This window comes from Orycteropus afer, unplaced genomic scaffold (assembly GCF_000298275.1).
Source record: "Orycteropus afer afer isolate SDZICR_OR568_19922 unplaced genomic scaffold, OryAfe1.0 scaffold00015, whole genome shotgun sequence".
Lineage (NCBI taxonomy): Eukaryota > Metazoa > Chordata > Mammalia > Tubulidentata > Orycteropodidae > Orycteropus > Orycteropus afer.
Genome location: NW_006921602.1, coordinates 13133011 through 13151763, shown reverse-complemented (window position 1 = coordinate 13151763; position 18753 = coordinate 13133011). Strand labels below are relative to the sequence as shown.

General features: G+C 38.6%; 1 protein-coding gene across 1 annotated transcript in view; it reads left to right on the top strand.

The window, feature by feature from the left end:
* Positions 1–608: 608 nt before the first annotated feature.
* Positions 609–18753, top strand: part of USP3 (ubiquitin specific peptidase 3) — a 102704-nt gene continuing 84559 nt past the window's right edge. The window contains exon 1 of the mRNA XM_007958002.2: positions 609–699. Coding sequence (XP_007956193.1) covers positions 609–699 — 91 coding nt within the window. The remainder of the gene's footprint in view (positions 700–18753) is intronic.

Genomic DNA, 18753 nt, shown 5'->3' with positions numbered 1-18753 from the left:
TTTTCTGTCCAGATTTTTCTACCACAAAGTGTGTCGGCGTAGTCAGTCTCCCATACATCATGCAGGGTCAGTCCCTTCTGCTTAAGAGTGCTCGCTAGGCAGCGATAAACTCAACCGACCGGACGAAACCAGCGCCGTGCCGCGGTTTGGCGCCCCACCTTTCCCAGGACGAGGGGAAACACCAAACGTTCGGGGCCGCGGAGTTGGGAAAGTTATTTCCGAGAGCTGCCCTACTGTAGGCTACCAACTAGCGCACGCCTGCACCTCACTCGGCTCCAGCCGACGAGGACTGGACTCGGCCTGGGGGCGGGGGCGGCCCAGACTCGGGGCGGGGCTGGCCTGGGAAGGCGGAAGCCCCAGCCTAGGGGTGGCGGCAGAACCCGGATCTAGGATTCCCACATTCTCCGGAACGGGGCTTCGGGAAAAGGCGGGCGGGAAAACCCGGCGCCCGGAAACCCTTGCTTTCTTTGACGCAAGGTCTCCAGACGCAGCCGCCGTCGGCGGAGCGCCCGGCGAAGAGCGACCCCAGACGGAGCCTCCGGAGTCCCTCTGCCCCCACCTCGCCCAGTGCCCGAGCCTCGGTCCTCTCCGCTGCCATCCTCGTGGCCATGGAGTGTCCGCACCTTAGCTCCAGTGTCTGCATTGCTCCGGACTCAGCCAAGTTCCCCAACGGCTCCCCGTCGTCCTGGTGCTGCAGCGGTGAGTGCGGCTCCAGGCCGGCGCGGCCGCGCACCCGAGGCCCCGGCTCTGCTGGGCCTGCCGTCTAGGGGCCGCGAGCGGCCGGCGCGTGGACTCTGAGAGGGGTTAGGGCTAGCCGGGCCCGGAGGGCTGGGGAGGGGGTACGCGGTAAGGCGGGCAGGAGTGGCGGGCGGAGCGGCGGCGACGGCGGCTCCTTTGTTTCCCGCGGCCCGACGGTCCGGGCGGCGAAGGAGAGGCGTGAGGGGCGGGAGCTCACGGGGTCCTTAAACGTAGGGGCGCTCTGGTGGGTGGGGGAACCTGGCCAGTGACTCGCGCGTCCCCCGCCCCGCCCGGCCTGCCCAGGGGCTATGCTCGGTAATGTCGCGGGGTCCGGGGCTGTGGGGAACGCGTGTCCGGCCCCCGCGCGGCGGCTGCACGTGTGGTTGGGCCGGAGTTGGCGTCCCCTCCTCAGAACCGGCAGAAGAAAACGCCGCTCCCTGGGCGCAGCTTTGTCTGGGCTGCGGGGCGCCTGGGGCCGTTCTTCGCCGCCTGCCGGGGCCCGGCTTCCTTTCCCTTTTCTGTAGGCTCGGGCAACCGTTTTCACGCCGGGCGGGGACCCGGAGCCTGGAGAGGCGCTCGGAAGCTCGGGCGGCGGAGGTCGAAGGGTTTCATCAGCCAGGGAGGGTGAAGTTTGAAAACAGGCTGCGGGCTGAAAAGCTCAGGAGGTTGAGCCAACAGCTGCTTTGGAGAAGCGGTCGGAGTTTGGCTTTTCGATCTTTTGGGTTGTCTGAAATTGTTGTGGGAGTCCCGGGTTCATGTACGGTATAACAGTTATTAGGTTTATGTAATGCTTTTGCTTGTGTAGCTTAAGCATTTTAACTCCTGCCAGTCTTTTTGGAAACCCCAGTGCCTTCTCATTGTCTTCTCTAGCGACTTCTTGGGATCGCGCCGGCCACACTGCTTTGATTACTTCCTGGTAGGGCCCTGGTGCGGCAGCTAGTCTTTGTTTATTAGCTTTGAGATGATCAATGGTAGCTTGAGTTGGTAGTGTAAAATTTGAATTGTGCATTTCAAAAATTTTAAGGTCCTTTGAATAAATCGATAAAAGCAGCAATGATACAATTTAGCCGTGTGACATTTCTCATTGTGGCCAGAGTTTAGAGAATTCCCTACTTTTGACAGGTTGTTTCCTAAATCATGATTATGTCCTACGAGGAAAACAGCGGCACAAAGAATGTACTCTAGGATCAGGAATAGAAATAACTCCAGTTTTCTGGAGTTACAGAGGTTTGGTGCTTTTTCTTGCCTGTGTAAAACCAGGTAGTTTTTTCTGCATGAAGCTTTTAAAGATTAACTGGTTACTGGGTTTTACAGTGCAGTATTGCAGTTCTTTGTGAGGGTTCAGAAATTTGTGTAATTAGTTTTTACGTATTAATATATCTTCAACAGTGGATGGTTGACTGTGGAGCAACGAATAAGGTATATAAAATTGTTTCACAGGTTGGTTGGTGTTGCATTAACTGTAGCTATATGGCTGTGGTACTATAATTGTAACTTTTAATTTGCTTTTTCCAAATAAGAGGATTTTTGGGGAAATGACCAAATAAATACTATGAATGCATCCTTTATGAGGAGTAATAAAATTACTCTTGCTGATTGGTAGTAAACTATAGAAATACAAAGTGAACAGTTACCCGGTTTTTTTCTAGGTAAAAATCACATCAGACTCAAACATGGCTTCACTGGGCACCTGCACCTAAAAAAGGAAAAGAAATAAGCAAATGGCCAGTATCCTGTTGGACAGTCAGTCTTGCCGCCACCAGTTAGGGAGTCCACTTGGCTGTGGAGAAGAGATGCAGAAAATTGAGCATCTTTTGAGGAACTTAATAAGTTAAAATGGAGCATAACTGAAAGACTTCTCTGATAAGGGGAACAAAGCAGTGTGTTTAGCCCTAAAAAAGGGGGTAATTCCTGTCTAAGAATTACTATGGCTTCTTTCCATCTTGCAATAAAGTTTGCCTCTGACATAGCTTTGTACCTGTGGTTCTGTCTACTTGCTTGGATTTGTGGAACCAATACAGCTAGTTTCTCAACTTTGTGTGGGTCTTTTCTTATGTCCACACTCAGTGAATTGGACCCGTTTCATGTAGGCCTCCCATTTTAACCTGTTGGCATGTATTTGTTGATACAATCTAGTGTTACTGCATTGAGCTTGATCTTGTTCTTGCCTGCCTGTTGTTTTAGTCATTAAGTGATTAGTAAATCTGAGTCCTTAACTAACTTATCATCTTGGAGTATTGTATATATTCTGGTATTTATTCTCCAACATGCTTGGATTTTTTTTTTTTTTTAATAGGGAACCAAAAGCGTAGGTAGTGTTTTGAATAATGTTGTGACTGAGTTTTGAGTCTGGTTATGTTTTATTACTGAGGGAAAATCCCTATTTTGGGACCAGGACAATGAAAGTAATTCCCGATTCTTGTTTGGGAGCTTATAATTAAACAGAGTGAGACAGCCTTAAGATAGCCAAACAGGTTGCAAAAGACTAGCATCCTAGGCTCTAAGAGCTGGCAATACATCTTTGGACAAATAGTTGTGTTTCCTTTGAGTATCAGTTTCATTATGTCATCTGTAAAAAAAAAAAATGGATAATACTTCACAAATTGCTGTTAGGAAGAACAAGGTAATTTTTGTGAAAACTTTGTGAAACTCTTTATACACTGTTCAAGTAATAGGTGGTGGTATATGTCAGAACATCTTCATAAAGAAGAACCTGAATACTTAAATATCTAAAGTCCCTTAAATGGGGCCTGTGGCTGACTCACTTTTGCTGAATTACGAATTACAGGGAGATACATTACTCAACAAGATTCCTCAACACGAGGTAATTATACTTTAGAATTAACTTGAGTTTCTTACCTATTGAAGACACTGTGTTAGGTTATATGATTGTGTACAGTAGGGGTTTCAAATTTTTTGTTCTCAGGACCACTTATACTCTGAAACATAATTATTGAGAACCTTGAGAGCTTTTGTGTGGCTTATATCTAATAATACCTTATACTATATTAGGAATTAAAACTGAGAAATTTTAAAAATATATGTGTAATTCATTTGCAAACAGCAATAATAAATCTGTTACCTGTTGACATAAATAACAGTTTATGTAAATGTTTTCCCAAATTAAAATAATTAACGAAAAGAGTGGCATTATTTTGCATTTTTGCAGCTCTTGTTGTCTAGCTTAGTAGATGCTAACTGTATTCCCATATCTGCTTGTGTATTCAGTCTGTTGAGATATCACAAGTCATAAGGCTTCTGGAAAGCTCCACTGCAATGCTTGTGAGAGAATGAGTGTGAACAATACAAGTAACATCTTAGTATTATTTATGAAAACAGTATTGACCTCATGGATACCCAGAGAGGCTCTTAGACAGTCTCAGAAGCTGGATACCAAATTTTAGAACTCAGTGATGTTAAGGACAAACCTGTCCTTGTCAAAATAGCCTTAAAATTTTAGAGAAATCTTCATGGCTTTAAAGATAGCAACATTTATGGGGTCTCCAGAGGCAGGAGCTGACTCAGCTAGGACAGCAGCTAACAAGAGACCTACAGAGTTTTTGAAATGTGTTTTCTGGGAAACAGGTCATGGGGTCCAATAGTCCGATGTTTTAAAAAAAAAGTTACAGTCTAACCTAGTTGGGCAGAACAGGAAGGAAGCTAACCGGCTAGAAGATAAATCCATGTTATGGTTTAAGGTAAATGTTGAAAATAGCAATCTCCTAATAAGGTAAAAGGAGCTGTGGTAGCGTAGTGGCTAAGGCACTTAACCAGAAGGCTGGCAGTTCAAACCCACTAGCCACTCCTCAGAAGGAAGGTTGGTCAATCTACTTCTGTAGTGATACTGCCTTGGAAACCCAAGGAGGGGTTGCTATGAGTCGAGTCTGACTTGATGGCTCATAACAACAACAACAATAAGGTAAAAGCTAATTTATGTTTAATCTTTGCTAAAGGCATTTTAGTTTAAATAAGAAAGTTTAAAATAAATAAGAAATTCTCTCAGGCTTTTTCATGTGCACATACAGATGTTATTTTCAGAAACTGGAAGCTTGGGCATTCTTATTTTTGCGAGTAGAAGAGTTGAACCAGTAGCAAAACACAGAGAAGAAAACATAAATTGTTTAGGAAGGTACCCTGAATACAGCTCCTTTTAAAAAAATATATTTTACTGTGTTCTTGGTGAAATTTCACATGGTAAATTAGATTCTCATTTAATAATTTATCCACATATTATTCATTGACATTGGTTACACTTTTCACAATGTGTCAGCTTGGTCATTATTTCCATTCTGGTTGTTCTGTTTCCATTAGTCTAGCTTCCTTGTCCTCCTTTACCTTCTATCTTTGGTTTAGGGTAAATGTTGACTGTTAGCCTCATTTAGATGATTGTTTGGAGGAGCACAGTACTCACAGGTGATATTATTTATTTTATGATCCACTCTGTCTTTTGGCAGATAGGTGACCACTGAGAGTGGTTGCGCTCCAAGTTTAAAAGGTTTCCCAAGGTGATAGTCTGGGGCGGGGGGGTAAACACAACTGATTTTAGTAACTACAGAAAGCCAAATACCTGATGTTATTATGCTAAGCTTTTTGGATTTCAGGGTTTGGATTATTTAGCCAGTTAAATTGGAGATATTTTAATAGCATAGGAATGAGAATTTTTCCTATTAATTCTTCAAAGAGTTAAGAGTATCTCTTTTAAGTTTCTAAAATACACCAGTCCTCACATTGCTCTACTCAAAAGAGTAGATGTGAGTCAAGTAAATGTTCTGCAATTTGAGTGGATATTGCAGATAAACTTTTTTTTTTTCTTTTTAAAGATTCATTCAGCAGGATGAGGTGCTGATTATCAGGTCTCTATCAGTGGTAATTAATTTGTAAAGGATTGAATAGCTTGTGAGAAAGGTGAGAAACCACCTTGATAGGGTGATGGGTTGTTTTGTATTGTATTCCTCTCACAGCCAACATTTAGAGAAGATTCTTACTTGATCAGTAGACTACATTTTCTGTCAAAGATCAATTATTTGTTCATCATTAGGTCAAATGTATATACTGCTTTTTAGTAACACTCCTTGAAGTATTTATTAACTGCCTAGAATTTAATAGAGCACTCAGTAAATATTTGCTTAATGAATAAAGGATTTTTCTTCCATGTAGATTATGCTGGAATGGTCATTAACTTTATGTTGAAAATAAATGCAAAATAAGTGAGCTTCATCCAAAATGTCCTCACCAGTCCTTACTCCCAATATTTTAGTTGAAGTTAACTTTGGCTAGATTGTGAGCAAATGATGATCTACATTGTTGTTACCACAATGAATTTATATTCTTTTGTCATTCTTCGTTTATAGATAGGCAGGTGGACATTTTTGCACTGAAATTGAATGGGGCAGTTAAAATAGAAGGACATATGATAAGTTTTTCATATTCTGAAGATTGGTATTTGAATTTTACATACTTTCTGAAGAATTTAAACTTTTTTTTTTTTTTTTTTTTGGTAAAATACTTATGTAATTGCTTTTCTTGTCTTTCTGGCAATATTTCCTGCCCCTTTGTGCCTCCTCCCCCCAAGACTTTAACACAGTCTCAGTTTCTTTCCAAATTCTAAATAATTGGTAGTGGATATAAAAGACTGGAATTTATTATGTGCTCTCTGTATTTGAAGAGGCTGAAGTCTAGTATTTTGTTGTTTTGAAGATGTTTTAGCATATTGATCAGAAGTTATTTTCCAAATAGTATACTCAATATTATACAAAGAACTTCTTCATGGCCTAAGCAGAAGAAAGGATGGGGGTTGGGGAGAAGAAATCAAACTCTTATGGTTCAATTTCCCATTATTCATTTATCCTCAAAATAATTCCTTCTCATAATTCTTTGCTTTTACAGCATTAACTTTAGCCTGTTACAACATCCTACTTTTTCCTTGTTGAAATTTATGCAGTTTTATTCTCTACTTGAATATAATAGATTAATTCCAGGTGTTTCAAACTAGATTTTAGGAAGGAATACTGATGTTTTTGTAGTGTTTGTAGCTTACCCTTGAGTAATTTAGTTTGTAGTTCAGTGAATAATTTAAGTTACTGTTTTAAAATTAAATTGAGTCCCTCTTCCATTAAGGAATAATTTACATGTGCATTTCCACTTTACCTGCTTTTTTTTTTTTTTCTTTTTGACCTACCTCCCCCATTCTCCAGTCTATTTTATGCATTTTTCCTTTCTTTAAAAAAAAAAAAAAAATAGTCCTTTGATTAAACTGCATTTTACAACCTACCTATCTGCAGGTTTTGTGTTCAACCTCAGCATTACAATAGAATTAGTAAGTAGCTTTTTAATGTTTAAGAAGTGCTGGTGGTGGCGTGATTAAGTGCTCCTTGGTTCAAAACCCACCAGCTGCTCTTCAGGAGAAAGATGAGGCAGTCTGCTTCAGTAAAGATTTACGGCCTTGGAAACCCTATAGGGCAGTTCTGTTCCATCCAGTAGGTTTGCTATGAGTTGCAGTTGACTCAGTGACAACGAGTTTGGGTTTTATCAATATTTGAAGGGGAAAATAGATGCTATTTAGTGTATTTTAGTGTTTTATGTTTATTAATACTCTGTTTAGATGTGAGAGCATTCTCTAAGTGTTTTAAAAGAAGCTTTCCTGGACAGATGGCTTTGAAAGAAGTACTTTGATAGTTTCTCAGCAGGGACTAGTACTTTTTAACGGTGTATTTATAATGAAGGTTACCTTGATTGACAGTTTAGAATGCCAAGAATAGCACTAACATCAGTAACAGCTTGTTCATCTTGCCTAGAATGTCTGATACCAAGACCTTGAAAGATGTCCTGAGATTTGCCTGTAATTGTTTTGAGAATGTAGATAAGAGTAGGTGTATTTCAGATTAAAAGGAAACAACTAAAAATTGTTTGTTGCAATTGCTTCCTGAAATCTTTTGTGGTTGTTGAGTGAATTTAACTTAGAAACTTGTAAAGAGAGATCACCTTTTAACTGTTTTTGAGTCCGCAGATGTTAGTAGCTATACTAATTCCAGATGTTTTCTCATCTGTTAGTTTTACTGAGTAGGAGGAATATGGAGAACAACATAAAGTAACTTCAAAGCAGTTTGCTAGCATTGAATCCTGACTGATTTAACTACTCATCCTTGTAGTTTTTCCTGTTTTATAGATTGTGAAACTCAGAGAAAGATAAAGAGAGTCGCTGAAGTTGCTGGGGGCATTAGAGATAACCCAAAGCTTAAACTCAAATACCGTTCTATTTGAATACCATTTAAATATACTTTTTAAGGTTTTTTTTTTTTTTCTTTAAAGCAGGATTTTTATTTTGTAATCTCGAAACTTAATAGTTGATCATGTAAACAGTTTAAAATGTTTGGAAACAGAAATAACTCCTTTGGAAATTTTTGACATGAAGTTTTAACTTTAAGCTCACCATTCTGAAATGGTACGAACAGTTGACGTCCTTAGTTGCTGACTGAAGAACTGGAGATTTAGGTTCATCCAGAGGCACCTGCTAAGAAAGGCCTGGTGATCTACTTCTGAAAATTCAGCCATTGAAGACCATGTGGAGCACAGTTCTACTCTGATATACGTGGAACTGCCATGAGTTGTGTCAGTGACATCTTTTTTTTTTTTAATTGATTAAAGTATAGGCAATTTGGAACAAGGAATTGGTAATACAATTGAAAAACAACTATTTTTGAACATTTTAATACCTTGTAATGTCTTAACTTCCTTATAGCTCGGATCTAAACTTTGTAGGTTGAAATTCATGTACTTTTGTTCACACATGGTAAATCAGCCTCTTGAATGTAATTACGGATAAAATGCAATTAGCTTTTGGATATTTTTGACCTGTGCTTCTGTTGTTGAAGCTGTCCACCCCACCCCACCACCCTTTTATTTTTCCGTTTATTCCTGGCAGAGAAAATTCTCATTAGAGGTTGTTTGTTGTAGAATGGGGAGGGGAGAGAATTCTTAAGGTACAGAATTTTTCTTTGAATCTTTGCTTTTAGACTACGTACTTTGTTGATTCCATTTAGTTATATTTTAAGATTTTTCAGCTATATTTCCCATAAAAATTAATTATAGTCTTTAGGCTGCACAGCTTAAAACAGATTTCCCCCTCTCTAAGGATATACTGAAAAGTGTGTACTATACATATAGAATGTTTCCATATATCTAAAATTCAGACCAGTTTAGGAAGGCTATTTTGGATTTTGAAAACTGTTGTTGAAATTGGGAGCTCTGGTGGCGTAGTGGTTAAGGCATTCAGCTGTTAACCAAAAGTTTGGTGGTTTAAACCCACCAGCCACTTTGTGGGAGACAGATGATGTGGCCTGCTTCCGTAAAGATTCACAGACTTGGAAACTCTGTGGGGCAGTTCTACTCTGTCCTATACTGTTAAACTGCAAATCAGAATTGACTCTTTGGCGTGGGTTTGGTTTGACTTACCATTGAAATGAAAAACATTGGACATTGAAAAATGAAGTGTTTGTGTTAGCCAAATGCCTCATAATTAATGAATGTTAGCTAATTAAAATTTACAAGACCCTGTTGAGGGAGAGAATTAAGAATTTATTCTTAAAATGTGCCATATTGTATCTTTTAAAAGACAGTATAACCAACAGGATTTTATTTGAGACTTTGTACTCTGCTTCAGGATTGCGGTAGCTCTCTCCCACTCTTGAGTAGACATTCTGTCCAAATAATTTTTTCTTTGTCTGTTCTAGCTAGGTTTAAGACAACCTTGTAGAAACCTACTTGTCTGTTTCTCCTTGATCCCTCTGAAGACTCTTCATTTTGTGAACTATTTTTGTTTTATCTCACCACCAGGAAGAATAGGTAGCAGTTAACTATCATACTCTTGCAGTTTGATTTTAAATGATTATAAAACTTAGTAGCTTATTTAAATCCTTGTCTTTACTGTGAATTCTCAGGTTTCCTTTTTTTAAATAATAGGCTTTGAACATTTGTGCCCTTCTTTGTTTTGAACATTTGTTGCGCAACATTGGGATGGTAATATTTTGATCAGAGTTTTTGAAGATCAAACTGAAATTTCTAGGAAACATAAATTTCTTTGATAGAGTATTTCCCTGAAATAAAAATAGCATGTTAGAAAAATGTTCTAATATGTTAAAACCAAACTAGTTACCATTGTGTCAGTTCCAGCTCATGGCAACTCCTTGTGTATCAGAGTAGGACTGTACTCCATAGGGTTTTCAATGGCTGATTTTTCAGAAGTAGGTCATCAGGCCTGCCTTCTGATGCATCTTGAACTGCCAACCTTTCAATTAGCTTAACTAACACTTGGGCCATCCAGGGACGTGCTAAGTGTGGTATTAGACATTTTAAGAGACATAAAAAAAAAAAAAAAAAAAACTTGGTAAAACCTAGGGGCTATGGAGCTGACAATGTTATTGATTGACTCTACTTTTTTAGTTTCACGCAGTAAAATACCCTTCAACATAATTGAGACAAACTCTTTCTTTCCATCTGACTTATTTTGGATGCTAATAGTGAACTGTTTTAGCTTTGGAAAAATCATTCTTCAGCAACTAAATAGCTCAAGTTTCCCTTTCTTTATATAAAGTAACTGCCTGAGCAAAACATTCATGCCATGAGAATTTAATGCTTAGAGCTTAACCACATCGGGCTCATTTTAGCCATTTTGAGTGTTTTGTTTGTATGTAGTCTTCACAGAACTTCATTTGTAAAAATATTTTGGAGGCTTTTGTGTTTTATTTTTGCTGTGAATGTTTAGTAGAGATTTAAAAAACAGTGAGGAAGATTTGAGAATTATGCCAGTTGGCTGTTTTTTTAAAAAAATAATAATTTTGGTTTTTGTTAAATAATCAGAAAAAAATTTTAGAAAACTAAAATAGTTAATTTTAGGTTTTGCAGGTGCTTCTTTTCTAGAATATTGGATGTCTGGCCCTTTAAGCAGCAACAACAGCAATAAAAAACCAAAAAGCCAAACACACTGCTGTTGAGTGGAACCCAACTCATAGTGACCCCTCCTTGGGTTTCTGAGGCAGTAGGTTTCTGAGGTGGTATCACTACGGAAGTTGACTGCCCAACCTTCCTTCCGAGAAGTGGCTGGTGGGTTTGAACCTCCAGCCTTCTGGTTGGTAGTAAAGTGCCTTAGGCTCCCAGAGCTCCCATTGCCACAATAGCAGGGTATAAATATATGCCCAGTTTATATATTTTTGTTCATAAATAGACCCACTGATTATACAAGAATAGTTTCACAGCACTCCAGTAAATAACATAAATCTAATTTTTTTCAACTTTGTGTTTTAGTGTTAGCGCTTAATACATAACCACAAAAAAACTAGGAAGAAAACTGTACAATGCAGATATTAAACCTATTTTTCTTTGAGTAAAGTCTTTGATTGTTTGTTTTATTTTATCTATTGTGATTTGGGTGAAAGTTTGCAGAGCAAATTGGTTTTCCATTCAACAATTCATAACATTTTGTTTTGAGACACTTAGTGCAATCCCTATAATGCAACAGCACTCTTCCCACTTCCTCCCTGTGTTATATACAGTTGCTGCCTGAGCTCTACAGTCATGCCATGAGAATTTAATGCATAGAGCTTCACCACATCAGTTTCATTTTAGCTATTTTGAGTGTTTTGTTTCCCTTCTTTCTTTTTTTTTCCTATCCCTTCTTACCTTCTTATCTTTATAAAGCTTTGATAGTATAGCTTCCTAAGCCTCTTAACTTTTTATTTGGTAGATAGGGCTTCTATAAATAAATGAATCAATGAATGAATCAATCTGTCTGTCGGGTCTTTTTTTTGTTGTTGGTCTTTTCTTATATATTGCCTATTTACTATTGTTTTGAAGCAATAGTTGTGTGGTATTTACATTTATGACTTGATACACTTCTTTTGAAGATGCCACTATTGTTTAACCATGGATTTGCTTACTCAAGTTCTTGGCAAAAGCATGGAATTGCATCAGATCTTTCTGTATAAGTATGTTAAGTAGATGTCAGAATTTTTCTTAAGTGATTCATGGTTTTTGTATTCATTCTCCCTTCTACCAAATATCTTACATAGTATTTGCCATGAGATAATCAGCTTCATAAAAACAAAACACTGTTGTCAAGTCAATTTCAACTCATCATGATCCTATAGGACAGGGTAGAACTGCCTCATAGGGTTTCCAAGGCTGTAAATCTTTACGGAAGCAGCTTGTCAAATCTTTCTCCTGTGGAGAGGCTAGTGGGTACGAACCACTGACTTTTTGGTTTACAGCTGAGCACCAAACCACTGTGCCACCAGGGCTTCTCAGTCAACTTCATAAGAATAAATTATCTCTGAAGCAGTATAAATCCTTGATAATTTTTCTGTAGCCATTTGTATTTGGTCTTCCAAAGGCAAACGTGTCCCATTGACTCATTTAGTAATCTCCTTTGGCTTTAGTAGTTTTGAACCTATCCCTATTCCCCTTTTTCCTCATTTGGGAGATAGAGGCACAGTTCCAGTATTTAGATAAAGTCTGTTAGGGTAGATATAGTATAATTGCTTCATTAGGAGTTTTTCACCAAAATAGATCTGAACAAGTCTGAGTTTATGAAGAATAATAACAAATTTGTTTAATACGTTATAGGTCTGAGAATGTTGTTTTACATACATTGTTTCCATTTGATGTTGAAAATTGATTTCAGAAATCCATTTCAAAACATAGTAAAATACTTGAGCCAGTGGGGGGACCAACTTTATGGATAAGAATTTGTCTCCATGTGGGAAGTCAGCAGGGCCAGATGCTCTCTCTTTTCTGACTCTGTAGGTATCTGGATTTGTTGACATATAGATGGCAAATTTGGCCAGCTTTGAAATATTTGTTCTAGCCACTCCTCGGAAGGAAGATTGGACATACTTTCATAGAGATACCGCCTCAGAAACCCGAGGAAGGGTTGCTATGAGTCAGAACTGACTCGAGGGCAGTGAGTTTTAGTGAGTAGTGAGGACACATGCCATTAGCTCTGCAAACAACCTCACAGTATATATAGAATTCAGAAGGCACCTAGCCTTAAATGATAAACTGCTATTGGAGTTTTTATACTATGTAACAAATTTTGTTGTCATTGTTGTTGTTATGTGCCATCAACTCGGCCTGACTCATAGCGACCCCTCCTTGGGTTTCCGAGGCAGTATCACTACGGAAGTAGGATTGCCCAACCTTCCTTCCGAGGAGTGGCTGGTGGGTTTGAACCGCCAGCTGTCTGGTTAGCAGGCAAGTGTCTTAGCCACTATGCTACCAGAGCTCCCATGTAACAAATTTTAGATACACTTTTTTTTTCAAGATAAAAAAATGGTTTGTTGTAGTTTCATGAAGTGATATGATTGTTATATCACTTTAGCCTCTAAAGGTTTATTCATATTTTTAAAACAGTAATATGTGTGTGTGTGTGTATATATATATATAGGTGTGTGTGTGTGTATGTATATTTATATTTATATATATATATAAGAGCTCTGGTAGTATAGTGCGTAAGGCACTTGACTACTAACCAGAAGGCTGGCGGTTCAAACCCACCAGCCACTCCTCGGAAGGAAGATGGGGCAATCTACTTCTGTAGTGATACCGCCTCGTAAACCCAAGAAGGGGTCGCTATGAGTCGGGTCCGACTCGACAGCAAATAACAACAACAACAAATATATATATACACACACACACACACACACATATACATACACATACACACCTACAGTTAAGTCACATACTACCAAAGGACTTAAAATAAAGCAGTAGAGTCTCTTCCCCTCAACCTCAACCCTGCTGGTCCAGAGAAAAAACTACTTTTAGCTTTATTTAGCTTTCTCTCATATTTACCTTCTTCTAAGTAATTACCACTGTTCATTAATTTATCAGCTGTGGACATTTTGCTTTGGGCTCTTGCTGTGTTAAGTGAAGGCATTAGTGCTTGTACCACCTTTCTCTTGCTTTTCTTTCCATTTCCCAATATAATTACATCACACATTTACTTTTTCTTGTCCAACATTTTTGCCTCAGAAACCCAAGGAGGGGTCACTATGAGTCGGATCCAGTGAGTTTAGTTTTTTTTTTTGAGTTAATAATTGCCTTAAAAAAATTGTTTAGTTTACCTTGTACACATTTTCTCTCAGATATACCTATAAATTCGTTAAGAGTCTTTGAATATTATTTGCCAAGCACTTAAATAGATTAATTTCTTAGTCTCACTTTTTTTCTCAGATCCCTCTGTCCTCTTGCTCCTACTACGAGGTTTTTATCCTGTGATTCCCTTCACTGTTCTCTTGTATCTCCCATTTCCTGTATCCCATGTCTTTCTCTTCTTGGTTGAATTGTTTTGCTGACATACATCATGTCTTCTCATGGGAAGTAAATTTTTGACCCCTTCCAAGTCTGATGTTTTTATTGTACCTTTATATTTGATTGCTTGACTAAATATAGAATATTAGGTAGAAAATAATTTTACTTAGAATTGTGAAGGCATTGCTTCATTGCTTTCAGGGTTGCTGTTGACAAACGTGCTGCCTTTCTGATTAATGTTCCTTCACGTGTGTCCTTTTATTTATTAATTTTTTACTGGGAAGCTTTTAGGATATTCCTTTTATCCTTGGTGTTCTGAACTTTCAAAACGATGTATTGTGGCATAAGTATTTTTTCTTTTATTTTGATGGTTACCAAGGGACCTTTCAATCTAGAGACTCACATGCTTAAGTTAAAAGAAACTTTTTGTATTATAAATTTACAGTACCCTTATATACCCTCGTTTGTTCTTTCTTTCTTTCTGGAAATACTAATTGAATGTTGGACCTCCTGGATGGAACCTCTAATTTTCTTACTTATTTTTAATTTCTTTGCCTTTTGATTCTATTTTCTGGGTCTTTTTCTTGATTTTCTCTTCTTCCTCTTCTACTGAATTTTATTTTGATTGTCATATTTTTAGTTTTCAAGATCATTTTCCCTTTTTCTGACCATTTGTGTGTGTGTGTGAGAGAGAGAGAGATTGATTTGGGTGAAAGTTTACAGAGCAAATTCATTTTCCATACAGCAGTTCATATTCCATACAGCAGTTCATACACATTTTGTCTCATGACATTGACTGCAATTTCCCACAATGTAATAGCTCTCTTCCCACTTCCTTCCTTCTTCCCTGTGTCCTTCCCTCCCGTGCACTCCTGCTCCACCCCCCAATGGTATCCCTGTGCATACACTGCCCTTCTGTTCTCCCATGATTGATCTCTCCAAGAAGTATATCTGTCTGATGTAAATACTCAGCCCGTATCCCAGTCCTTTATTTAGCTGGAAGCCACAGGAGAGAGTTCAGTTTCAGACCTGAAGGGCAGCTAGATGCCATAGTCTCAGGGGTCTCACCAGGCTGCCCATTCCTTTTTAATATTTTGTTGTTTTGCAGTATCTTACCACTTCAGCTTTTTAGAGATGTTTTTTCCCCCTCCCCTCAAAGATTCTCTGTGCTCCCTGCGTTGTTTCTATTTCCTCTGGGTCCCTCTTTTAATAAATAATTCTTTTAGACATTTTCTTCAAGAGTGTTCTGTCTTTGCCTGTCTATTTACATAAGAGTGGGGCCCTAGGAAGCTCTGTAAGGTGGGACTTGTTTACAGTGGCCTTCACTGTGAGGTCAGGTAACATACCACATTTCTCATAGCGTGAAGGCACTAAAAAAAATCTGTATGGAGAATTTTTTCTGGCACCATTTAGGTTTTCAATCTTCTTCTGGGGGCTGTCTGCCTGGTTGCTGATGTTCTGACATCAGGGTGCGAGAAGTTCTATAATTCAGTTGTTCCTTACAGCCGTTGATCTCCTTGTTTGCAGTACTGTCCTTTACCCTTGCCCTGTGCACGATGTCCCTGAACCCAGAGCCTACTCCCATCTTCTCTGCTGGCACTTAGGTTGTAGTTCCCTTTGCACTGCTTAGGATGTTACTGCTTCTCCAACTTTTTCCTGACTTCCAAAAACGTGGAAACCTTTTTACTGCTTTAGTTGCCCTCACACATTCTCTTTATCTTTATAGGGTTTTTTTTCAAATCTATTTATTCCTTTATTGTCATTTTAATGAGATTTCAAGAGGAAGAGAAGATACATGAGAAGTTGGCCTGCCATGTTTAATTTGGTGTCCATTTTTAAATGAATATTTATAACTTTAAATCCAGTTTTTAGGGCAAAATCCTGTCTTACCATTAATTCTATCACAAACAAATCTTATTAGATACGATTTAGAGACTTAAATCACAAAAATGGAAATTTGGCATTAGTCTATTTGAATAAAAGCTCATACTTAGGTTTACCTTCTCTGATGGATGGAGCAAAATACTGTTGCTATTATCAGAGTCAGCAGAGAGTAGGCAAGCCAAAGGGTTCAACTCTGCTAGGGGAGCCAGATCAAGAGGTAGGCAGTTGTTTTAGAAACCTATGTCTGTGAAAGAAAACATAGTTACAAGGTCATTTGATCTAAAGCAATTGATGTTTGTAATATTTTTACTTAGTTCATCATCAAAGGAGCCCTGGTAGCACAGTAGTTAGGTGCTTGACTGCTAACCCAAGGGTCAGTAGGTTTGAACCCACAGCCCCTCCATGGCAGAAAGATGAGCCAAGCTGTGTCAATGAAGATTACAGCCTCGGAAACCCTATGGGGAAATTCTCTTCTGTGCTATAGGGTCACTATACTTTGAAATGGGACTCAATGACAGTGATTTTGGGAGTTCATCATCCATCAGCAAAGGGAAGCTAGTACCAGGTTTGTAGAGTCTTTGGCTCTGCACATTGATAATTTAATCCTTTTCCTTTTGTTTTTGTTTCAAAATATATATTTTTAATTGAAAGTAAAAAAATATAAAATTTTTCTATTGTGGTAAAATATATATAACAGTTTGCTATTTTAACCATTTTAAGTGTACAGTTCAGTGACATTTGTTACATTCACCGTGTTGTACAACCATCATCACTAGACTTTTTACCTAATAGTTTAGCATCCACTGATGATTCTTGATTGAATCAGTTATTATAGGATGGTTGCAAAGTAGTGATTTTCTCTCATTCCTTCTACATATGTTAGTTGGTTTTCTACTGTAATAAAGCGGTTTTCTCATCCTGTATTTTATAAATTCATTTATTTACTTATATTGGCATATATTGTTCATGCCCTTTATCCAGGGGCGGTAAAGTCGGTTGCTCTTGAGTCATTTCTAAGTCATGGTGACCGAGCCCTTGTGTGTCAGAATAGAGCTGTGCCCATAGGGTTTCAGTAGCTGATGTTCAGAAGTCAGTCACTAGGTCTTTCATCTGAGGTGCCTCTGTGTGGACTCAAACTGCCAGCCTTTCCATTAACAGCTGAACAGATTAACTATTTGCACCACCTAGGGACTCCTGCTAACCCATTCCACTTCACACACACAAACACACACACACACACACCCCTTTATAACTAGAATGTGTATTTGTTTACAGTTCTTTTTGACTATATACTGACAATATATAAGATAGAGTTAATCCCCCTCTTTAATGTACTTACATTATTTACTTGATATACCAAACCGAACTCACTGCCATCGAGTCTATTCTGATTCATTGTGGCAGAACTGCCCCATAGGGTTTCCAAGGCTGTAAATCGTTATGGAAGCAAACTGCCTGGTCTGTCCTGCAGAATGGATAGTGGGATTTGAAACCCTATGCTTGGGTTTGCAGCTGTATGCTTTAACCACTGTGGCACTGAGCTCCTTTTTTGACATATGATTAGGTTCATTTGTTTGTTTTTTATTTCCCCTTTAGATTTGTTTCACCTCATTTTTGTTAATTGTCTTTTAAGTTTGCTTATATAAAACATTAACATAGTTCCAAAAAAACAAAACTATATAAAAAGGTATACTGAGAAGTGTCACTACCCCAGTCCTTCCACTCATTCCCACCCACCTTTATAGATAACCAATCTCATTAACTTCTGATTTATCCTCCCTGTTTCTTTTTGTAAAAATACAAATACATGATTAATTTCCCTTTCTTTCACAAATGGTAGCAAACTGTGTATATTCTTTTGGACTGTGCTTGATATTTTGCTTATTATTATTTTTTATTTTTTAAAAAAACTAAAAACAAAAAACCAGCTTCATAGTACCCCATTTGTGGATGTGCCACAGTGAATTCAACCACTCTTCTATGTGTGGGTACTTAGGTTGTTTCCAATATTTTTCCAATTACAAATAGTGCTTCAATGAATAACCTTGCACAATTATATTTTGGTATTATTTGAATGTCTTCAGAGAAGAATAAAAGTTTTAACTTTTAACTGTTTTACTATTTGAATAGTAAGGTGTAGGTTATTTTATACAAAACTTGAAGCTACTTATATTCAAGGCTGTTGAAGTAAAACACTTCATGGTATTTTTATTTTATTTTGGCCTGGAAAAACCTTGAAATCAGAGAGCTGGAAGTGGCCTTGAGAACATTTTTAGTCAAGTAGTAGCTAATCATGTGCTCTGGGTGTGGCTCCATTGTAAACAGTTAACTATTCCTTATATGTATGTACCCTTTAATGCTGCTTTACCACCAGAGTACTCAGACCCATCTATTCCTGGTACGGCTCTCTTACTTTTAATTTAATTCACATTAGGTTTCTTCATGTCATACCGTTGACTGGCTGCTCCCGGGGGTTATAGAATGGCAGTAGGGCAAGACAACACACATACCATAAACTGACTGCCGTTGAGTCGGATCCGACTCATAGCAACCCCTCCTTGGGTTTCTGAGGCCATATCACTATGGAAATAGATTGTCCAACCTTCCTTCCGAGGAGTGACTGGTGGGTTTGAACTGCCAGCCTTCTGGTTAGCAGTCAAATGCCTTAGGTACTATACCACCAACAGGAATTTGGGCATTCATTTTCTCTGATAGGTCCCAGAGTATTATTGTTGAGTACTGTACACTGCAGATTCTTAGAGAAATGACATCTTGGGTTCCCAGATAATGCTACTGGCCCTCTCAGTGATTGATGACTTCTAATCTTTG